Source organism: Carcharodon carcharias, chromosome 10, assembly GCF_017639515.1.
Source record: "Carcharodon carcharias isolate sCarCar2 chromosome 10, sCarCar2.pri, whole genome shotgun sequence".
NCBI classification, from domain to species: domain Eukaryota; kingdom Metazoa; phylum Chordata; class Chondrichthyes; order Lamniformes; family Lamnidae; genus Carcharodon; species Carcharodon carcharias.
The window spans coordinates 125,033,516-125,058,600 of NC_054476.1; the positions used below are offsets into that span (position 1 = coordinate 125,033,516).

Here is a 25,085-nt window from a genome sequence, read left to right on the forward strand (position 1 = left end):
CAAGATTAGCTGTTACAATTATAACAAAGACAAAACTAAAGGCTCTATATCTGAATGCATATGACATTCATAACAAAGCAAATGAATTGATAACATGTTGAAGTAAATAAATCGGATTTGGTAGACATGACAGGATGACAAGGGTTGGGTCCTGAGTATTAGGAGGTATATGACCTTCAAAAAGAATAGGAAGCTAGGCAAAGGTGGAGGGGTAGCACTGTTAATCAAGGATGGCATTTGTGCAATAGATAGAGATGATCTTGGTTCAGGAGATCTGGATGTAGAATGTTTGGGTGGAGATGAGGAATAATAGGAAAGAAGTTGCTAGTAGGATTGGTCTACAGGCCCCCTAGCAGTAACCACAAGTAGGACAAAGTATACACTAAGAAATATTGGATGCTTGTGATAAAGGGACTGCAATAATAATGGGTGACCTTAATCTACATATAAACTGGAAAACTCAGATTGGCAGTAGTAGCCTGGATGTGTAGGTCATAGAATGCTTTTGAGAGCAGCATGTCTAGAACCAACCAGAGAGCAGATTATATTAGACTTGGTATTGTGTAATGTGACAGGATTAATGAATGAACTCAGGGTGAAGGCACCCCATGTAGCAATGACCACAATAGGATTGAATTTTACATCCAGTATGAAAGGGGGAAGAGTGGGTCTAAGACTAGAATTTTAAACTTAAGTAAGGGCAACTATGTGGGCCTGAAGGCTGAGCTAGCTGAAGTCAACTGGGACACTAGGCTAAGGAATAGATCAATAGAGAAGCAGTGGCAGACATTTAAGGGGATAGTTCAGAATACTCCAAATAAGTATATTCCTACTATAAAGAAAAATTCCCAAGGGGAGGACCAAACATCTGTGGTTGACAAAAGTTAAGAAAAGCATATAACTGCAAAGATGAATGACAGGTCAGATGATTGGTCAGAATATAAAAAATGGCAGAGAATGACTAAAACATTAATCAGGAGAAAGAAATTAGAATGAGGAAGCTAGCTGGAAATGTAAAAACGGATAGTAAAGTTTCTACAGGTATTTAAATAGGAAAAGAGTAGGTAAAGTGAGTGTTGGTCCGCTAGAGAGTGACAGTGGGTAGTTAATAGTAGATAATACGGAAATGACGGATGAAATGAATGAATATTTTGCTTGTCTTCACTATAAAGGATATTAAAAAAATTCCAGTAATTGATATGAATCAGGAGTTGGAGAGGAGTTTAGTGAAATTGCAATCACCAGGGAAGCAGTACTGAGCAAGCTGATGGAGCTGCTGGCTGACAAGTCTCTGGGTCATGATGGACTTCATCCTAGGAACTTAAAAGAGGTGGCTATTGATGTAATCGACACATGCATAAATGGATCTTTGTCTGATTGGCAGGGTGTGACTTGCAGAGTCCTGGAGTCCCCGTGACCTTGTCATGGAACAAGATCGGTACTTATTCCTAGCCTTATTTTTACACATGGATAACTTTATGTAGCTTTTCTGGAGTGTGAAGTTTTGATTCCATTAAAAGTCTTTGGTGAAAGAAATCCTCTATTTAAAGATGTAGTATTACAATAAGGATACTATTTTGACTGTGAATGTTTCGCAGGTCACTGCTAGTTTATTCTATTTTATATCAAATCAACTTTAATAGAAAATTGGACACTTTATACTGCCATGTATATGGAATATTAAACACGTGAAAAACATACACATCATGTTCATAGCGGAGAATAGCTTCAAAGGACGCAACGTTGATACTTGGGTGAGAAACTCTAAGTTTTTAAAAACAGATGCACAAAAACGCAGAAATTGTACAAATAATGATGAATCACAAGTCTTTATTGTAACCTGGATGGATGTACCATAGATCAAAAGGCACTCTACAGTTTGACACCAGAATTGATTACAAAATGCTGATGACATCATCATGCAAGAAGGAAAGCTATGATTTCAGGGGGAAGTGATTGTACCAATATAGTAGTATAAGATGTCTAAAGTATTTTTAAGGTACACTAAGTAGTATGAGGTACAAGATTTGCATCATAGTTCATTTTAATTCTATTGGTATACCAATATTTATAGTACCACCACTAAACAGATTCAAGTTTTATAACTCAAGTAAGGCAGGATCACCAATCTCATACAATCATCTCTTGTCCATTAATCAAAGCATAACCGAACTCTACTAAATTAATTCACAATTTGCTTTCAACCTTTTCAAATCTCTTTCTGCTCTATCCTAATACTTTTCGACTGCTATTTTCTTATTTCTCTTAGTACTCAAACAGAAACTCTGAAAAGAAAAATGCCATGACAACTATATTGCAACACTGTTACAAATCTGATTACTTTCCTAAAGTGAGTAAAGTGGTTCTCAAACTGTGGATCGCAGCCCCCAGTGGGATTGCTGGCTCCTTGGCAGTAACGACAGCTGCAAGGCTTCTTTAAACGTTGGTGTCTTTCTGCCCTTGGGCATGGTTTAATCATCTGTCTGAGGCCTGATTTCTCCTAAATCCAATGCCTATGAAGAGGTGCGCCTTTGCTTTTTCCCCAGGGCAAACCCAGCATTTTTAAGCCCATCCTCTCTTCTTCTCCCCGCCCCCCCACCCCCCGTCAGTCACTCACACCACACCACTCATTCAAAAACTCTCTAATGCTCACACCTCACCCCCAGCTTTTCACTCTGAGATTGCACTAAGTCTGAGGCATTAAAATGAGGTCACGTCATGAAAAAGTTTGGGAAGTACTGGTCTTTTGGCATAGATTTCCTACCTGTACTGATTACATCTGTATACCTTTCTCTACTTGTATCATCACCTATCGTCCTATTTTCTCTCCAATTTTTCCATTCTGTCCATGGCACAGAAATGGTGTTAATTTGTCAACTGCCTTACAATGTTTTCTCGCATGCACAAACAAGACAAAGACTGTCCACAGTGTACAGAATACCCTTAACAGTGTGTGATTTCCTGTAACCTGCTGTATGGGTATAGTTGAAAACCAAATCAATCTATGATCATACTTCAGGTGCTTAAAATCTGCATTCAACAAAAATCCATGTTTGATCTGCTCTTATAGCCACAATATTCATATGCTCTGCCTGCCCACCCCACCCCTCCCCTAGGATGTTGATAGTGGAGGTTCAGTAAAGGTAATGCCATTGAATGTCAAGGCCAAATGATTAGATTCTCTCTTGTTAAAGATGTACATTGCCTGGTACTTATGTACCCGAATGTTACTTGCCACTTATCAGCCCAAGCTCCATATGGTCCTGCTGCATATGGACACGGACTACTCCAGTATTCTGAGTTGCAGCAAATGGTATTGAATATTGTGCAATCATCAGCGAAAATCCCCCACTTCTGACCTTATGATGGAGGGAAGGTCATTGATGAAGCAGCTAAAGATGGTTTGGCCTAGGCCACTATCCTGAGGAACTCCTGTAGTGATGTCCTGAGGATGAAGTGAGTGGCTTCCAACACCACAACAATGTTCCTTTGTGCTAGGTATGACTCCAACCAGTGTAGAGTTTTCCTCCTGATTTCCACTGACTTCAATTTTGCTTGGGCTCCTCAATGTCCACACCTAGTCAAATTCTGCCTTTATGTTCAAGGTAGTCATTTTCACTTACCTCTTGCGTTCACAGCTCTTTTGTTAATGTTTGGACCAAGGCTGCAATAAGGTCAGGAGCCAAATGCTCAAGGCGAACCCAAACTGAGCATCAGTGAGGAAGTTATAGCCGTCCAAGCGCTGCTTGACCGCACTGTCAACAACACATTCCATCACTTTGCTGATGATCAAGAGTAGATATAGACTGTTGGGGCAGTAATTGGCCAGTTTGGATTTGTCTTGCTTTTAGTGGACAGGACATATCTGGGCAATTTTCCACTTTGTCAGGTCAATGTCAGTGTTGTAGCTGTACTGGAACAGCTTGACTAGGGGGATGGTTAGTTCAGGAACACAAGTCTTCGATACTTCTGCAAGGATATTGTCAAGGCCCATTTTCACTATTAAATGCCTTCAGTCATTCCTTGATACCGCGTAGAGGGAATTGAATTGGCTGAAAACTGGCACCTGTGATGCTGGGGACTCAAGAGGAGGTCATGATGGATCAGCAACTTGGCATGTCTGGCTTAACAGACACCATGCTCAACATATTCAGCTGATCCAGAGGAGCAAAGTAAAAATCATAATGAAGTGCATTGCCAAAACATTAAAATACATGTCAGAGGAAGTCATGGTCAAGTTGTACAATGCTCTGTTCAGACCAAAGTGAGTAAGTACTGTGTACACTTCGAGTCTACAAGAATAAAAGGAGACAATGAAGAACTGGAAGCATAAAGAACAGCCATACGGCAGATTCCTTGTATTAGGAGACTGATTCATGAGGAAAGGCTGGCGTGATTTAGGTTTAACAGCCCAGAACAATATAGCTTGAGAATTTGTTATAAAGATTTACAAGGTGGTAAACAGTATGGAAAACAGTAATCAGAATATTACTTTAATTTGAACACACTGGGTGTAGCACAAGAGGACACAGATTAAAACCAGTGAAAGGACTGTTTGAGATCTTTCTTCAAGTATTAATCATTCTCATCAATCACGAAGTGGCTATTTAGGCAGAGTGGTGAGAGAAAAAAAAACACTGAATTGTTTAAAAAACAACTCAGTTCAGCAATGGGGGAGAAGGGAGGAGGTGTTGAGTTGTTTGGATTGGATGTATTAACATGATAAAAAAAACCTTCCTCATCCCTAAATATCAAGTGACCTAGACAATGTATGAAAAATGACAATAATGGCATATGACATTCAATACAGAAATAAGCACAAGATCTTTGATATTGGAAGAAAACTGGGGACATACTGAATGAGTGAGATAAGCGGCTAAAAACACATCTGACAGTGACCACGTTCAGTCACTGCACAGTAGCAAACGAACAAAGCAGAATGTGAAGCTACACTGACAAATTAATAGACTGTAGGTCTGAGGCACCCATACGAAAGCTGTTCAGAGTTCTGGTCAGGCCACACCTTTAATACTGCTTCAGCTTTGTTCATCTCAAACAAGGGAAACATTCAGGCCCTTGAAGAGTTATAGAGGTTGATCCCTATCTCAGAGGATTGGGCAATCAGTGGAAACTAAAACTCTTCATCTTTGAAATAAAATGAATAAGCGGACATCTTAAGAGATATTAAGGTTAATTAGTAGAAAAAATCATGAGTATTAATTCAAATCAAACCACCACTGAGGCATAAAGAATATGGGGCCAAACTGCTAAAGGCAAGTTCACACTAATATCAAAAGCACATTCACACAGTGATCAAGTTTAAGCAAAATCTATGGAATAATTCAAGAGACATCTACGCAGTGATTGGGGGTTTTTAGATTTCAATAGAAAGATGAGTTAAATAGGATGAATAGCCTCCTTCATTGTCTGAAATGGGGTGGGGGGCTGTAGGGGGAAGGGATGAGAAGCTGCTGGGTAGGTGTGTGAGGGGAGGAGAGCCTGCTTTGCATGTGTGGTGAGGCAGGGTGTGTGTGTGTGTGTGTGTGTGTGTGTGTGTGTGTGTGTGTGTGTGTGTGTGTGTGTGTGTGTGTGTGTGTGTGTGTGTGTGTGTGTGTGTGTGTGTGTGTGTGTGTGTGTGTGTGTGTGTGTGTGTGTGTGTGTGTGTGTGTGTGTGTGTGTGTGTGTGTGTGTGTGTGTGTTGGTGGAGCGAGGCTTCACTGAGTCTTCTACAACCAGGGAATATGGAGAGCCTGGCTGAAAGCTACACAAGTACATAAAATAACATTTTTAAAAAGTGCTTCAAAAAAACAGATTTTCATATTTATATGTAGTATTATATGTTGATCTATTTACACTACAAACCTTCATAATTATATACTGAATATTAATATGCCACTTTACTGCTCTGATGTTTTTACTGGCCTCTGAGGTCACATGAATTTTCACGTGTAAAAATGGGAATAAGGTTGGAAAATAGCTTAGGAAGCATGGAGTTAAATGAAATCATTCATGAGGTTATAGGTTTAATAAAATTATACAACGGTTTGTTAAACTGTTAAATTAGAGAAACAAATAACAACACTATACTGTCAGATTAGTGTTGGGGAGTTGGGAACAGGAAGTACAATTTTAACAAGTCAGTAGATTAAATGTGATCTGATGATACAAAATAGTCCTTCACTGTTGAGCACACACCTTATTTGCATGAGACACAATCAAACTAAACAGCTTTGTAGCTACATACGAAAAGGTCACACTGCTCTAGGCTTTGAGATTTTTTTTCTTAATGAGGCAACACTTTACACAGGTTGATTTATGCTCAACTACATAATTGAAGTTATACCATTTTCTCTCTAATGAGTCTTGTGGGATTTTAAACTTTATTCTATAGTTTAAACAAGTAGTAAAGAATAATGATCTATTTTGCATTATAGGAAAAAGATTTGGGGAAAAGAGATGGAGGGAGTGCAGAGACAACAGAATGAGAGGCACAGAACTGCCCATGAGAAAACTACAGATGATCTGCTTTTTTGTATAAAACAATATTTCCTTTGGGCTTTGAACAAACTTGACACTTGCCCAATGTGGAAAATCAGAAACACAATTTCAGGTCAGGCAGGTGTAACCTTTTAAGAATCATACCTTGCTTTGAGAGTGCAGCCCTAAGTGCTGGAGTGATCATTTCTCTTGGTTCTGCTATTTCATTTTTTCCAATAGCACGCTTTGATGCTTTTCGTTTCACAACTTTTTTGGCCGTTTCTCTTTCCTCCTATAAGACCATAGGAAACAGAATTAAGAATTAACACAGGTTACAGAACAATGGATCTATCATATAAACATTGCACACTGAGTCTTTTGCAATTTGGAAGCTGAGAAAAGGAACACTTTTTTAAAAAAAGGTACAACACAGAGATAAACTGTCTTTTATAGTTTTGAGAGCTTGCTTATCAGAGCTCCACTGGCTCAATCATGTAGTTCGCATGAGGGTTCCTGCACAACAAAGGCAGTTTTCTACAGTTAGCTGAGCATGGGAACCAACACCATAGGACATCCCAAACTTAGCTACAAAGAAAGCCAATCTCAGAGCCTGTAAGTTGGACCCCACTACATGAGAAAACAAAAAGCCTGGACAGTTCCAAATGGAGAAGTCTGTGTTATCAAACAATCTCAACATTTAAGAACAGAGCCAGGTCCCCACAAGACAAGCGGGCACTCCATAAAGCTAGTACCTTCACCCTCCCTTCCAACAGCGACTTCATATCTAATGTCTGTAAATGAATCTGCATATCAAAATTTGGTTTAACAGCACATATGAAATGACACCAGCCTAAGTGGTGAACAACTAGTCTCCTTCCTGAACACACATCTTCAAAGCTTCAGGACCATCATTATCATGTATGTAAAATAAAGAATTTTTCAGTCTCAAAGTTTTCCACCTGTACCAACAGCTGACCACAAGGGAAGGTCACTGACTGGCTTCTTTTCTCTCCAAATGCTGCAAAAGTTGATTATTTCCAATGGGTTGGATTTCACTTTAAAAATGACGCGAGAGCAAGGTGGCTTCTGTACCAGTGAGAATAAATTCAGTCCAAATTTCAAGCTGCACCATTCTAGTTTCCTTCATCCTTTATAGGTGGAACTTTAATAGAAAGGATCTAGCTATTGTACATGGAGACATAGACCTTGAAGAAAGGACCATGACAGTGGTGTGAATATACAAATTAGTGTGTGATATTATCACAATCTTTTTGGTGGGTATTCTGTGCACTGCTCACAGTAATCAGCTGACATGCTCTTCAAAATGGAACAACATAATGCACCAGGTACCTATTCTGCTGTTAGAGAAAAACTTTGTCCCTTTATGGTCACCAAGTTAGCTGCTGTTGAACTTTGTTTAATACTTAACAAAAACAGAATTAGCTGGAAAACTCAGCAGGTCTGGCAGCATCGGCGGAGAAGAAAATAGTTGACGTTTCGAGTACTCATGACCCTTCAACAGAACTTGTTTAATACTTGTCAGGTGACAGGTCACAACCTCAGTTTTCATCACCTTTTTACAGCACAAAGTGAATGATAAGATCAGTGAAATTCAAGACATTCTGGTTCCTGTCAAATAAGGAATTTTATACGAATGTATGAATTAGGAGCAAGAGTAGGCCACTCTGCCCTTCAAGCCTGCTCCACCATTCAATGAGATCATGGCTGATCTGATTGTAATCTCAACTCCACGTACCCCCAATAACCTTTCACCCCATTGCTTATTAAGAATCTATCTACCCCTGCTTTAAAAACATTCAACGATTCTGCTTCCACCGCCTTTTGAGGAAGAGAGTTCCAAAGGCTTTTCAATTGCTGGGGGGCATAATACATTCCACATACCATGTAATACAAACCACATTGCCCTTATGGTCCAGAGATGCTTTTCTTCCAAATTTCAATTTAAACAATAGGACATTTTCCCTTTTTGTCCTTGTCTTCTCTGTTTGGCACATATAAAGCCAACAGGTGTAATACAAAACCTACTCAAAAATGTCATCCAATATGTTTCTAAAGCATTTTCAAACATCACAAAATACAGAAAAAACGGATTTTTCTACTGAGAAAAATAAATCATACATTGTTTTATCGCAGATAAATAAAGCTGGCAGGCAATTGATATTATCAGTCATGTTAAAAGTGAGTCTTCTCTTACTGCTTCTGATTCTCTCTCGCAAGAACAGCTTACTTAAAAACACAGTCAGCTTAAATTTAATCGAAATGTTGAAATGCGTCCTCTAGCTTTCCTTCCAATCAGTTGTACAAGGAAGAGAAACACTTTTCTCATGGAGCTAATAAAATGCTATTCAGCTTTGACAGGGACTTATGTAAACTGCACATGCTCACAAAACACGATCCAACTTCATATAGTAGACTCAGTCCAGACTTGAGAGATAACCAGAGATTCTTATGTAAAACATTGAGCAAGATGTCCAAAAATGTGTTATTGTGAAATATGCATTTATGTTGCAAACCTTAAAAAGCTAAATTTCAGTTATGGGTTGGTTGGGGGCAGAAGTCCAATACTTTCTGAAGAGGTCTTTTGAGTGATCAGACTCAGCTGGTTGTTCAGAATTTGTTATTTCTGCGATTGCTTAGTAGTTTCTCACTGGTATTTTTTCTTCAGTTTATTTGCATTACTTTTGATGCACATGTTCCCTATCTCCATTCTGATTTGTTAATTGTGAGTCAATCAGCAGTGTGCGACTGAAAACACAAGACCACAACAGTGCAACAGAAAGTAGGTATGATGCTTTGAAAAGTTGCTCACTCCAAAACAGACTTGTCATGTATTACTAGTGTAAGTCAGAGGGTACGGTAGGGAGAAGGGAAGGATTTGAGGTGGGTCGGACCATTTTTAGAATGCTAATAGATAAATGTAGATCATTAACTTTTTTTTTTACATAACTGGATCTGCTTCATGGCCAATCACGGAACATAATATCAGTCTTACCCATCTTCCTGTTGCTATCTCTCTTCCGCCTCTTGCTAGCTGATTTTTGACTTTTTCTGCATCTCTCCCCCGTATCCTTTCCCTCTCCTAATTACTCTCACCCTATCACCACCTACTTGTTCCTCCATCATGCCCCCCTTAACCTTCGCACGCTCCAATCCCCTCTTTATTCCTCCTGCATATGCCTCATTCCCTTGCTCTCACCACTTGTCCTACCCCATCAGTTCTCTATCACTTCCCCTTCCTGGCACCAGCTCAGGCCTGGTCACTTCTCTTTCTATCATTGCACTGACCTAATGCCCCTTTTCTGGTTCCCATTATCCACTGTGCTACCTCAGCTTCACCCCGCTATGCAAAATACTCTCATCCTGACTCCATTTCTCCCCAACCTGCAATCATTATGAATATAGAATAGCGAAATAAAGCACTTTAAATGCTGGTTTGTCAGCTTAGTGCCCAAGGCCTAAGATGGTGGGGGAGAGGTGAGAGTTCCTTCTGAAACTGCCACAAAGATCGAAAACCTAGTCAAGGAGTCGCAAGCAGTCCAAGGCAATGTACCTGTAGCGTAAGGGTTACAGATGGGCTAAGCTAACATATGATGTAGATGATGATTTTCAACTGACACTAGTCAGTTATGCTTTAGACTCTCAAGAGAGGTTGGAATATTGCTGAAGTGCAACGTGCTGTAACCTGTTGAGTGTAGAACCAATAAACAAGTGTTAAACAGATACCAGAGTATATCTACTGTCTGTCTGAGAACCACGTCCTATGCCTAGAAGAACACATCTCACAAAATGGTGGCAGTGATTCAGACAATGATGGAAAACAACTCATCAATGTTAAAGGAGTGAAGAAACCTTCGAAAGCATCATGATAAATTTCAGTGGCAGTAAGAGGCATACTGGAGAGGGGTAATGATGACCAGAGCTAGAAAGCAGTCCCTGTCCTTCCTCCACCCGTTTGACTGCCTCGAGGGTCTGCAGAGAGACCAGCGATGGGAGATATGAAAATGCCATTTTCCCGGTACCGAGCAAGCAGCATCAGGGTCTTAATGGAAAAGGGACAAAACTTTAAGTTAGTTCCTTTCTTTATGTAGTAGGTCAAACAGCAGACGGCGTTCTCCTAAGGCAAGGCATACAGGAGTCCACCGCAGATTTTGATTCAATTATTAAAGCCTTGACACCTATCTTAAAATGCCATGGGCCCCCATTGTCAATCAAGCCGTCCAGTATGAGGGGCAGGCCAAGCTTAAAGCATTTAATCAGGCTATAATTAGTGGAGAATCTGAGGCTTCACATGACTCCGTAGATTGAGTAGGCCAAAGGGCACCCATACGAAAGCCCACCAAATTCGCAGCCACCCCACCTGTACGCAAGCCTGCCAAATTGGGAAAAGGCATGAAGGAAAATCCAGCAGGGGCCCAGGATGCTTCCAGTCTGACGAAACTGGAGATTTCAAGTGTTTCTGCAAATCAAATAATTTTAATCAAAGTGAAAGACCAGAAAGCATTTATGAAACACATTCCTTCCAGGAAATGAAAATTCAAGAACAAGACGTATCTACAGAGTTTCTTGTTGAAGTAGATTGTCTTCATCAAGATTACTGGTCCATTTTAGTCCAAGTCAAGGCTTCACTACTGCCTTTAAAATTGATACTGGAGCTGGTGTTAACATATTAGCAGATGATCGTGAGTGACTTGAACCAATGTCCCTTTATTCATCAGACATCAAATTGCAAGATGTAGGCAGCACTGACCTTCCGATCAAAGACAGGATCGTTGCTGCTGTTGGCTACAAGGGGTGCCAGATTGTTGATTCTTTCTAAGTTCTTCATAATTGGCATAGGCATAGTGGTATTGTCACCGGACTGGTAATCCAGAGACGCATGGTAATGGCTCTGGGGACACGGGTTCAAATCCCACCATGGATGGTGGAATTTGAATTCAATAAAAAATCTGGAATTAAAAATCTAATGATGACCATGAAACCACTGTTGATTGTTGCAAAAACCCATCTGGTTCACTAATATCTTTTAGGGAAGGAACTCTGCTGTCCTTACCTGGTCTAGCCTACTTGTGACTCCAGACCCATAGTTGATTCTTAAATGCCCTCTGAATAAGGGAAATTAGGGATGGGCAATAAATGCTGGCTTAGCCAGCAACGCCCACATCCCATGAGCGAATAATAAAAATCTGTTGAGCATATGAGGTTGCTGCACTTCTAAAAATAACAGAAAAAGCAGATGATCCCTTCCATTCGGATGAATCATTGTCCTTCATGCAACAATCTTTATCTTTTCATTTAGAAGCAGTAGAAGTTCAGCAATCAGAAGGCGAGGAAGTTTATTCAAGCAGCAGTAAGTCCCTCTCTTTCACAAAGAGGCTATCTATTATTCCCAAAGCAGAAATTGAAGTTATGAATCCCTCAGTGAATCGCAAAGGCCAGAGGTGAAGATACAGAGGGCACTGCAACAGACAGTGACCATCCCCATGAAGACCTGCTGGGCCTGAAGTGGCTCTTCATGTAGAGTGACGAGAAAGAATCCCTTGCAGTACTGAGTGAGCTCTTGGATGTTGAGATCCTAGAGAATGATTCATCTTTCCCGTTGATGGATGCACCATATGAAGTCTCTGATGTCCTCTTTGAAGAATCAGCTGTGCTTTCAATGGCTGAGTAACATTCAGATTTTAGTTCCACTGAATCTACTGATGTATTGCCTAGATTACCTCCTGTTATCCATGTTATTCTGTTATTCCACAGAAGATGAGGCTGTCTTGTCTCGATATTCTTAGCAAGTTTTCCCATTGGGAGCAACCCTATACAGAGGGAAGTGTGCCTCCATGTCTACAGAAAGAAGAGAGTCCTCCAGAAATATAATTGGGAAATAATTTCTTCTTTTCCTAACAGTTTTACAGGAAGTTGGTCATTGTTTGCTTCATCATTTAAGTTCACTGCAATCTCAGGTCTTCAATGCCTTTTCAGTCTTTGACACAGCAGTGGAGGATACAGCTGTGACAGTCTTCCTTGAAATTGAAGATCATTCCTTTTCTGAAGTTTCTTCCCTGGGTCCTCCAAGGAAGCAACATGTTCCTCAGAGTGTCTTGGGTTCTTTTTTCTAGTCCCAGAGGGTCCAGAGGCCCATTCTCTTCAGTCTTCTCCTTCAGACCAGTCTTTCATTGAAAATTCATTCATTTCTTGTCCTTGCAGCTGTCCTGCAATCTACACCCTGCTTCCCAGCTATGCTGACACCAATGCTGCTAAAGCGTTGTCCTATTCTGCAGATGATGATGTCCTACCAGATCCAGAAGAAAGCCCTCGTATCTCCAAGACATCTTCTTTGAGGGCCGAGAATACTGTGGGCGATTGAATTCCCCAGGACTGTGATTTGGGGGAGGGGAAGAGTCGGAGTTGGAGTTGGCTAGGATCTGTATTTGGAAAAAGGGGGTTACAGAACCGCAATTTAAATAGTGGAAAATTAAAATGCTCCTGTGTGCTACTGTGGTCACCCAGAGCAGGCCATGGAACACACACGGCTCAATGCCCAACTCAAATACGAACACTACTAAACACACTGCCGCTCATGACGTAATAGCCTGGCTTGACCAACTTGAAGTCAAATTATAGGTGTTGTCCTGATGCTGGGATCATGCAGAGGTGCAAAATGCCTACTCTGTAAGTGTAGTGTAGTGCCAATAAACAACTGTTAAGCAGATACCACAGTGTGTCTACAGTCTGTCTGAGAACCAAGTCCTATGCCTAGAGTCTAAGTCAGAAGGACACATCTCACAACAGTACCCTTTAATTTTTTTTAAGTAGTGCATGGCCGATTTACATAAGTATGCAGCTATATTAAATATATGCATGCCCTTGTACACACATGGACTTAAAGGGGCCGACTATGCGCAACCTGCAGGGGGTCTTTCAGGTTGCTGCACCATCATACAGCTTGGAGGGAACATTAAGCTAAGGTAGGCCACTCAAAGCCCCCAGCTGGGGAGGTGCGAGTGGGGCTATGGAATGGGATGATTGTCAGCAGAAAAGGAGAAACCCAAGCCTACAAAAGGCAGCTGAGGTGAGAGCAGGGATTGGATAAACACAAAATAAATAAAAGGATAGTTAAAATTTTATTTCTTCCTAAATTTCTACTTTAAAACTTCAAGGGCCAAAAGCAGATAAGGGAAAGGTGCAGCAGTGCCACTTAGTATCAGGAGAAAGCAACCTGGGGGACAGGAGTTTGCAGGAGTAACAGCACCACTTAGTGGCCTGAGAGAGCACTGACTTGATATTACATAAATAAAACTAAAATCTCAATCTGCAATCCATTTATTAAAATTGCACAGAGAACTTTACCAGCATTTGATGCAATGGGAATTTATTTATAGTTTTCTGAATTTATAAATGTAAAAGCATTCTCCAATGGAAAGAACAGGCAGAAAAATTTAATTAAAATATCCAGACATGACAAGTTCATGATGCAGGTTGGATTTGTTAGAACAGTACCTTCGTTCACAGCAAGCTTGTAAAGTTAATCAGAATGCAACTCAATGCAGCCAAGTGACCAATGATTTACCACTAAAGATCTCAAATTTAACATCAAGAAAGACAACACAAATAAACAAACTACTGTTCATATTTGACAAGTGACATGGTCTTCCACCTCAGTGGCACAAATCTGGTTCTCTGTCAGCGCTATGAGTCAATTGCTAGGATTTGATTCAGTTTTTTCCCCCAATCAGGCTCTCAAGTAATCCTTCTTTTTTGTTTTAAACACACACCAGAAAAAGCTTACAGAGTTTATTAAACAAGTTACCAAGTTTACTCCCTCTGTAGCTAAAAACACACAATTTGCTGAATTAATTCAATTGCCAGTTTTAATGGTAGCAACTTTTACACTTGGAGCTTCAACTTTAGCATTTACGTTTTGTCTGATTTTTGGAAAGGCCAGGGGAGAGTGAAAATGTTAAAAATAACAGAAAATTTAAATTAAATTAAAACTCAAATGCTCAAGTATTTAATTGCATTTATCAAATGCAAACATCTTTCTGGGCAACATCAGCAAGTTTACTTTACTTATATTTTAAAAGGTACGTTAAAAAATACAGAGGGGTAAGATTCTTAGAACAATAAAATAAGGGAACCTATAAAAAAAGTAACTGACATAGAGAAAGAAATTAGTCAACCAGACAATGTTAATGGTTTATTAAATGACAAATAATATTGGTACGGCAGAGAAATAATTTTCCCATTAAGAAGCCAAACAGATTCTACACAGCAGTTTTCTCAAAGGATGACTATGAATACATTCCAGACATGGTAAATGAGACTAAGTGACCCAAAACATATGGAAGTAGATAAAAATTGTCATGCAGAAACTGAAAGGATTAAATATTCACAAAGCTCTTGCAGATGACGTACATTCTAAAATCCTCAAGTAATTAAAGAACATTCTTCCAGAGTTCCATAAATCCTGGAGAAATATCTGAGGGTTAGAAGATGGCAAATGTATTTCCAACATTCAAAGCAGGAGAATGTTTTGAACCTAGCAATCACAAGCCCGTCAGTCTAACATCCAGAGCAAAATGCTTGACTGTCTTCTACAGTACTCTATAAAGTGAATATTTGAAGAGCACAGCTGTGAAGAACAATAGATCATACCTGACAGACCTACTGAAATTCCTTGAGAAAATAACTAAGGTATTAAGAAAATCTAGTTTAATTGGATTTTCTGACAAGGAAATTTAAGATCTATAGAATGGCTGATAAATTGCTTCAACAAATTTAGGACTAAGGGTGGTAAGTGCTCTGTTTCAGCATAAGGTAACCAATGTTTTTACACAGGAATCTGTTCTGGGACCCCCGCTGTTGCAATGGCCCAGACATTGCCATAAAAATAACAGCAATCGGGGATCACTGCTACTAAAAAGACAGCAATTTCCAACAACCGTAAACGTACAATTAACTGCGGAATTCAAGAAGTTGCTGTCTGAGTTGCCCTGCTTTTCCAGAAGCTTCACTTGACTCAGCATTCAGACACATGGAATGATGTCAAGTTGCAGTATTTACATGATAGAAACCCACGAAACATGCTAGAAAGGACTTGTCCATTCCACTATAAGTGAATTTTTAACGGCATGAAAAGTCTTAATTAATCAAGGAGAAATTTTTTTTAACAGAAGGAGGTAGTCCATGTTAAGACTGCGAAACCATGTTCCATGAGTGACTCACGAGAGCCTGTGATGTGGCTCAAGAACACCTAAAAATCTCTCAAACAGCTGTAAAAAAACAGGCAGACAGACATGTCAGGACCTGAACCCCTCAGCCAGGAGACTATGTGCTAGAGCTCCTACCAATACAGGGTGAATCCCTAAAAGCCCAGTTCAGAGTACAGTACAGAGTAGCAAAGAAGCTTGGGGAGGTAAATTATTTAACTGACACCCAGACCACAGCAAAAAGCAAGGCTATGTCATTTCAACATGATAAAATAATACCAAAGCCGAGAAGGGGACAATCGGCTAACGGTCTGTGCAATAACAACAGACCTGGAGGATGAGAGGAACAGTGAGGCTGTTCCAGTACAGCTACAACACCAGCTATGTGGAAAATTGCTCAGGTATGTCCTGTACATAAAAAGCAGGATAAATCCAACCCGGCCAATTACCGCCCCATCAGTCTCCTCTCCATCATAAGTACGGAAAGGGTCATCAACAGTGCTATCAAGTAGCACTTGCTTAGCAATAACCTGCTCACTGAGGCCCAGTTTCGGTCCCGCCAGGGCCACTCAGCTGCTGGACCTCATTAAAGCCTTGGTTCAAACTTGGACAAAAGGGCTGAACTCCTGAGTTGAGGTGAGAGTGACTGCCCTTGCCAACAAGGCAGCATTTGACCGAGTGTGGCATCAAGGAGCCCTAGCAAAACTGGAGTCAATGGGAATCAGAGGGAAAACTCTCCACTGGTTGGAGTCATACCTAGCACAAAGGAAGATGGTTGTGGTTGTTGGAGGTCAGTCATCTCATCTCCTGGACATCACTGCAAGAGTTCCTCAGGGTAGTGTCCTTGGCTCAACTAACTTCAGCTGCTTCATCAATGACCAGCCTTCCATCATATGGTCAGAAGTGGGGCTGTTCGCTGATGATTGCACAATGTTCAGCACCATTCGCAACTCCTCAGATACTGAAACAGTCCATGTCCAAATGCAGCAAAACCTGGACAATATCCAGACTTGGGCTGACAAGTGGCACGTAACATTCGCACCACGCAAGTGCCAGATATGACCGTCTCCAACAAGAGAGAATCTAACCATCGCCTCTTGACATTCAATGGCATTACCATCACTGAATCCCCCACTATCAAGATCCTGGAGGTTACCAATGACCAGAAACTGAACTGAACTCGCTGCATAAATACTGTGGCTACAAGAGCAGGTCAGAGGCTAGGAATGCTGCAGCAAGTAACTCACTTCCTGTCTCCCCAAAGTCTGTCCACCATATACAAGGCACAAGTCAGGAATGTGATGGAATATTCCCCACTTGCCTGGATGAATGCAGCTCCCACAACATTCAAGAAGCTTGACACCATCCAGGACAAAGCAGTCCGCTTGATTGGCACCACATCCACAAACATTCACTCCTTCTACCACCGATGCACAGTAGCAACAGTGTGTACCATCTACAAGATGCACTGCAGAAATTTACCAAGGTTCTTTAGACAGCACTTTCCAAACCCAGGACAAAGGCAGCAGATAGATGGGAACATCACCATCTGGAACTTCCCCTCCAAGTCACTCACCATCCTGGCTTGGAATTATATCACTGTTCTTTCACTGTCGCTGGGTCAAAATCCTGGAACTCCCTACCTAACAGCACTGTGAGTGTACCTACACCACATGGACTACAGCAGTTCAAGAAGGCAGCTCACCGCCTCTTCTCAAGGGCAACTAGAAGTGGGCAATAAACACTGGTCCAGCCAGTGAAGCCCACGACCTGTGAATGAATTATTTTTTAAAAATCTGAGGGAGACAAGGGTGAGGCCCACATTGAACTCCCTACTGTCCAACTAGCAAACACAGAAATTCTAGGGAAATTGGACAACATATTCATCCACCTAAATGCAGATCAGCAAGGGGACCTGACAAGGCTGCTCACTGCATTTAAAAACATCTAGAGTCAAGCCAGGCTGCACCACTTTAGCTCTAGGTGATGTGAATATGGGAGAGGCCCCTCCCATAAGGCAGCATCCCTAATGTCTAGGTCCAGAAGGAGATTAACTATATGCTGGAGCACCAACTAATAGGGCCTAGCAATAGTAGTTGGTGCTCCCCAGCTATGCTCATGCCCAAGCCAGACAGCTCCACAAGGCCCTGCATTGACTACCGAAAGGTTAATGCAGTGACCACAGCCGACTTGATGCCCCGATTCCCTGCCTGGAAAACTGCATAGATAGGCTGTGTTACTTTTCCTATCTTATAGGAATAGAGTTACTCAAAGGAAAATGGCAGGTTACCTTGACCATTTGCACAAAGGACATCTCCACCTTCATGACTCTGGATGGGTTATGTAAGTGTCGAGTTGTGCCATTTTATGCCATCTGAAAGGTGGCTGGGGTATTTCTAAGGCAGATGTACCAGGTAATGGTGGGCTACAGTGATGCCTGGATGTGTGGGTTCTACCGCAAGTTCATCCCAAACCCTCAGCACTGTAGCTGCCGCACTGACAGACCTACTATAGAAAAAGGCAAAAATAGTATGGACCAAGAAATGCCAGACAGCTTTCAAGAAGCGGAAAGCCATTTTAAGAAACGCATCAGAAGCCCCGCCGCTCACAGGGCCCAAAGCCCCGCCGCTCACAAGGCCTGAAGCCCCGCCACTCACAGTTCACATTGGTACCAATGATATAGGTAGAAAGGGGGGTGATGAGGTCCTTTAACAAGGATTTAGGGAGCTAGGTAGCAGTTTGAAAAACAGGACCTCAAAAGTTTTAATCTCTGGATTAGAAAAATCAAGTCAGTCTGGAAGGAAGAGCGTATATAGTCAAGTTAAGGCACAAGGGTGCATGGCAAGGCTGGGTGGCATTTACTTTAATGTAAGGAGTCTTGTGAGTAAGGCAGATGAGTTGAGGGTATTGATTAACGCATTGGACTATGATTTCATTGACATCATGAAGACATGGTTGAGGGAGGGGCAGGACTGGCAGCTCATTATTCCGCGTTATAGAATCTTCAGGTGAGACGGGGTGGGGGGAGCGTAAAAGAGGTGGTAGTGTTGTAATATTGATCAAGGAGTCAATTACTGCAATAAGGAGGAATAACATCTCAGAAGGTTCCTCAAATGAGGCCAAAAAGGGGCAATCACACTACAGGGAGTGTACTATAGACCACCAAACAGTCAGGGAAAGATAGAGGGGCAGAAATGTAGGCAAATCTCAGGGAAGTGTAAAAATAACAGGGTAATAATAGTAGGGGAATTCAACTTCCCCAATATTAACTGGGATAGACAAAGGGTGAAAGACTTAGAGGGGGCAGAATTCCTAAAATGTATCCAGGAGAGCTTTTTAAGTCAGCACATAGGAGTTCCTACAAGTGAGGGGCGGTGCTGGACCTAATTTTAGGGAACGAAGCCGGGCAAGTGGTAGAAGTGTCATTGGGAGAGCATTTCGGTGATAGTGACCATAACTCAGTAAGGTTTAAGCTAGTTATGGAAAAGGACAAAGAAGGACCGGAAATAAAGGTTCTGAATTGGGAGAAGGCCAATTTTAATATAAGACAAGACAGGATCTGGCCAAAGTAGACTGGGAGCAGCTACTTGTAGGAAAATCTACATCAGAGCAGGAGGTTGAATTGAAGGGAGCAGTTCACCCCTTCTCACTTCGTCATAACAGTTGGGTCAGAGATGTCTTTGGGCAGCAGCATCTGTGACTGAGCAGTCCTCTTCAAGACACCCTCTGCTCACCCGAATTGGGAGGGAGCTAGAATAGGTGCCCTAAAAATAGTCTGTCCCACTTTCTCCTGGCTGGGGAACCACACCTTGTGGGATCACCATCTTAGTGGTCAAAGAAAAAAAATTTAAATTTTGAAACTTGAATTGTTAGAACACTCATGGATATTCTCAAGGGTGACTGTCCGCTTAGAAGAACTGTAATCACATGAGCTATCAAGGCTCCAAATTGACATCACCACCCCCAGTGAATTGAGTTTGGTAAGTTAGATGTATGAAGGTTTTCCAGCTTGGTCATGAGCTGCACTTGGGATTCCTTTCTTCAGTCGGGTTGTTTTAGGACTGAGACATTGATCATCTTCCTCTTGGATTTTTGGATCTTGTGAAGTCTTGGTGCTAGGTGGATGTTTATCATTGATCGAACAAGAGACCTCACTTCCTCAGGAGGGGCAGCTAAAGGAACAAGCAGGGGATACACCTTCTACTGGAAAGAAAGGCTGACAGCAACCCTTGTGTGTACAAAGTTGGTTTCGCCATCCAATCTTTGATTGCACTGCCAGAACTCCATAACTGTATAAATGAAAGGCTTATAACGTTTCACCTACAGCTCAGTTGTAACCGATACACCACCGTTATCAGTGCTTATGCCTCAATCCTCGACTCTGATGGAGGTGTTATGGAAAAGTTCTATTCTGACCTTGATGAATTTCTTCCTCATTGTCATCCCAAAAAAGAAAGATCATTATTCTTGGGAATTTTAATGCAAGGGCTGGCCATGACCCTGATGTTCTTAGAGGAACCACTGGGAAAATCAGGATGGAAAAACACAATGCAAAAATGGTGTTCTCCTGCTGACGAAGTGTGCAGCATGACCTTCTTATAACAAGTACCCTCTTCTGTCAGGATACAAAATACAAAACCACCTGGAGGTATCCTAGATTGTTTGGCTCAAAGACCCAAGAGATATCTGTTATACTCAATCCATGTGGGAACTGGTGCCCAACGAACAGATCATTGCCTTGTTCAATCGGTGATGAGCATTCACCTAGCACCAAGACATCACAAGGTCAAAAAGTATAAGAGGGAGGAGATCAATGTCTCAGCCCGAAGACAGCCCAATTGAAGAGGGGAATTCCAAGTGCAGCTCACAATTATTCTGGAAAATCTTCACACACCCAACTCAATTCCAGAACAACGAGATTAAATAAAGCCAGCTGTGCTGGATTGCTGTAGTCTGACCATTGGGTTCAAGCACATCATTATCAGCACTGATTTGACAAAAACAATGCCAAAAAATGTGACCTCCTAGAACAAAACTGAGCAGCCTTCATTGCCTGGCCATACAACCCAAGGTCGCAAGTCAAGAAAGCAGCATTCCAACAGCTCAAGGGTGATGCCCAAAGAAAAATCTAGAAGGTAAAGGACACGTGGTGGGAAGAGAAAGCCTGAAAGATCCAACAAAATGCTGAGCATCATGATGCATGTAGCTTTTTAGAAGCCACCAGGGCCATCTATAGGCCAAGGTCAAATGGCAAAAAAACCCTTCAGCATCCATCAATGCTGAAAAAATAATTTTCAACAACTTTTCAATAAAAAATTGTGTTATATGTCCCACTACATTCCTGAGGTGTGAATATCCCCTCGTTCACCACCTTATAGAAAGCTCAAAATAAAAAAGGCAGCAGAATATATTCGAAATTTAGAAGCCATCTTCAAACTCACAATATGTTCCCTGCAGAGCAGGAAATTTGGGAGGGAAAGGCTGACTTCAAAAAGTAAACAAGACTGCTGCATACCAGCCGCCGGCCAGAATTTAAATCACACACAGTCTCCAAGAAGCTTTTCATGATTTCTCTGCGGCAGGTTCAGTGTTACACCTCAAATCTCAGATTAACACTGGAAATTCTCTTAGAATGACAGCATTAAAGGCAAAGGTTACAAGCAAGCCTAACATTTGGTGTGCACACGTTCAAAATAGGAAGGTCCATCAGAAGATCTTTTCTTCTTGGAACTTTCACTGGTAAAGTTCAAGGATAAGGCCATTGCAGAGCTTTGAAAATTCCCTTAACTTGTTATAAAGAATTTTTCCAGACAACAGCTATCATATTACCTCATCCATCAAACAATAACACAGATCTCTGAACTTCAAAACATTATGAAAAATTAATCCAGGTACTTCTAACCAAGATGGAGAAATAATGTAAAAATTAAGGCAATCTCCATTTTGCCCCAAAAGCACTTAATTAAATCCACTCTTCCTGAACCTTAGTTTAGTTTTGCTCCAGAGCTCTGATTGACTGAGGACAGCCATAGTTAATTGTATCAGTACCTATCAAAATGATAAATGAGCCCATACCTTTGCTTGTTTCATATTGTTCATAACATTGCCCAGGTCTTCTACATCAATGACAGAAGCAGCTTCAATTTCATCTTCCAATCCAGATTCTTCTTCACTTGTTGTCTCAAACAATTCTTCCTGGAGAGACAAAGAAGAATCAAAACGTAAGAAATAGAATCAACCAAAGTTAAGTGCCAATCATATATACTAACAAACAAATCAGTCAGGGGTGACATTTATTCACATGCCTCACCTCATCTACAGGAACTTTCAATAAAAAATCATTTCAGGTATTTCAGTTTATTAGATGATAGTGTGGGTTTATTAGATGATGGAGGAGGCAACAAATCAGGGTGAAGAAATAAACCAAGACACTCACTAGACAGATAATTTATCTAATGGAGGGACCTGACTAAACATCACACAAAAGCAAACACTGCAGATGCCGGAAAACTGAAACAAAAACAGAAAATGCTGGAAAAATTCAGGTCTAACAGCATCTGTGGAGAGAAAAACAGACTTAACGTTTTGAGTCCGTATGACTCTTCTTCAGAGCTAAGCTTAGCTCTGAAGAAGAGTCATAGGACTTGAAACATTAAAACAATTAGATAGTAGTTTGGTACTACAGAATGTGAGTATTGCTGCAAAAGGACATTTTGTCAAAGCTTCTCGTTTTGCACTCATCAGGGCAATTGCAAGAATACCAATGTCAGGGGAAAAAGCAACTTTACACTATATGAGAAGAGGGTACTGATTGGTTGGCAAGTGGACTCTGATTGGTAGAGGTGTTGCCATGGAGAATGCACCAGTTAATGGTGGCTGACAATTAACTGCCAAACATTATTTGAATATTTAAACCAGGCAGCTTGATTCTGACTGGTCAAGGCATTGCCCTGAGGAGTGAAGCAGTGGATGGCTATCACTTATTTTGTTTAGCTGAAACAGGTGCAATGTGCGTACATGTTCTTTCTGTCTGCAAAGAACAGGGCCCCGTGCATTAATATATGTAGCTTCCAGTACACGCAAACGTGTCACACTGCGAGTCCAACTGACAACCTTGAATTGGTTGTCAGCATAATTTAGCTGGATTATTTAGGATTATTTAGCAAATGTTCTCCAATCATGGAATCACATATAATGATGGACACTGTGTTTTGAGTTTTGCAAGCACGAACTGGTTGCATATAGTCTGTAACTTGCCCGTTGCAAACAGCGGAAGGGGCATGCTGTTTGATATGATCCGCCAGTCTTTGGCGCATACAGCCTACATACCTAGCATCACACTGGTACTGAAATTGATATACCACATTACTCATTTGTGAGATAGGTAGAACGTCCTTTTGGCTTGACACCCGCATTCTGTTAATGGCGAATACCACTCTTGTTGCTACCGCATAGTAGCAGCATGAAACAGCTAGCTTCACCTGTAGCTCGAATTTTTTGAGATAACTTGCCCTTCCAAGGTAATCTGAGGTAGATTGGGCACTTTTCAGGGCCAAAAGTGATGGCCTCAGGCCAGTACATGAGTTTACATGATATACAGTGTGAAGTAATCAGAGTGGCTATTATCCCGCATCTTTGGTGTGCCCTATTTCAGCATCAAGCTTGCATGGTGAGTAAATGGCTCGGGCCCTATTTACAAGGTTGCCAATAAGGCCAATCATAGCACGTGGAACTGTAAGAAGCCCAAAGCGTGCATTGACCAGTGAAGGTAGGCTTGCAATAGACCGTGGTGGAGAACCCCCTGGTAGATTTCTCAACTAGTATATCCAGAAAAGGGAGTTAATTTGAATGCTCCATTTCAAAGGTGAATTTGGGCACCGGACAGAACCCATTTAGACATGTAAGGAAATTATTACATGCTGCTTTGGTTTTAAATATAGCAAACATTACATCGATCTGGTGCATTCTCCATGGCAACGCCTCCACCAGAGCCCATTTGCCAATCAATCAGCAATCTCTTCTGTTGTTTCCCCTGACATTGGTATTCTTGCAATTGTCCTGATAAGTGCAAAACAAAAAGCTTTAACAAAATGTCTTTTTTCAGCAAGGCAAAAGAGTGAGACTATTTTAAAAGCGTTGGCTATGTAATTAGCTGAATTTTATTAGGCCTGAGCAATGCGGGGAAATGAGGTTTCAGAAATGCTCAACCTTAAATCACCTTTCACTTCCAATGAGGTACAGTTTGATACATCATAAGGGCAATTGTTGCTGCATCACACCCTTTGTGGCTTGTTGCATTTCTTCCCTATCACACTGGTCAATACCACAAGCATTTGTTTTGGCTCCACACATAAAGAAGCAGCAGAGTACAAGGAGGAAATTCTAGAACTTGCAGTCTGGGTGGCTGACAGCACAGCCTCAAATATGGGACAAAGAGATAGGAATAATGCAAGAAGCCAGAAACAGAGGAATGGAAGGTTTGGGGTGGTAGGGTGAGGGGTGGTGGGAGGTGGTGCGGCAGGCTGAAGGAAGTGACAAAGTTAAAGATGGGTGAGGCTATGAATGGATTTGAGCACTAGGATGGAAATTTTAAATGGGAGATGTTGGTGGGGGGCAGATTTAGGAGACAAATATATAGCAACATACATTCGCACAAATGGACAAAATAAATAGACGTGCAATTATGTGTACAAACAATACCACCTATTAAACTGATATCAGATAAAGTCTTGTGGTCTAAATGATGGCCAAAGGAAGAAGTACAGAACCTGTCCAGCAAATGGGACTAAGATATTTCTCATAGCCAGGAAGCCAGAGTTTGCTGGAAAACATTGGAAAAACTGGATTTGTTTAATAGGCTAAGAAGTGATGATTGGACTGATGGGTAATATTCATGGTCTGAGTTGTAACAGAATCATCTGAATACATCACACTCGGTCCCTTCATCTAAGTTAGTGATATAGATTGTAAATAACCAAGGCCCCAGCACAGATCTTTGCAGCCTCTCACTCGTAACAGCCTGCTAACCTCAACTCATTTATTCCGGCTCTCTGTTCTTTAAACATTTGTTCGGTGGTCAAAACATGGGCACTGTGCTGGGCCAGGTCAACAGTTCAAGTCTGGAGACTGGGACCATTGAGCTCGATGCCCAGGGCTACAAGGCAAACAGTAGTTCGGCACTGCCTCACTGTGGGTGGCATGCAGATGTTCTCAGTCATTCTTATTGTCCATTGGACAGAAAGTTGGGATCTAGGGACGGTCCTTACCTTCAGCAACGAATAAGGTCAGTATCTCAGGGTCGCAGGTGTGGGAAAGAACACAGGACTTTGGAGCAGGAGTAGGCCATTCAGCCTAAACTGCTCTGCCATTCAATAAGATCATGGCTGA

General features: G+C 41.4%; 1 protein-coding gene across 6 annotated transcripts in view; it reads right to left on the minus strand.

Annotated features, from left to right (window-relative positions):
• The window catches only part of tyw1 (tRNA-yW synthesizing protein 1 homolog (S. cerevisiae)), a 163,932-nt gene that overhangs the window by 128,511 nt on the left and 10,336 nt on the right, over nucleotides 1–25,085 (minus strand). For all 6 annotated transcript variants that reach the window (XM_041197090.1, XM_041197092.1, XM_041197091.1 and 3 more), the window contains exons 7-8: nucleotides 21,774–21,893; nucleotides 6,643–6,769 (exon numbers count right to left, since the gene is read on the minus strand). In XM_041197090.1, coding sequence (XP_041053024.1) covers nucleotides 6,643–6,769; nucleotides 21,774–21,893 — 247 coding nt within the window. The remainder of the gene's footprint in view (nucleotides 1–6,642; nucleotides 6,770–21,773; nucleotides 21,894–25,085) is intronic.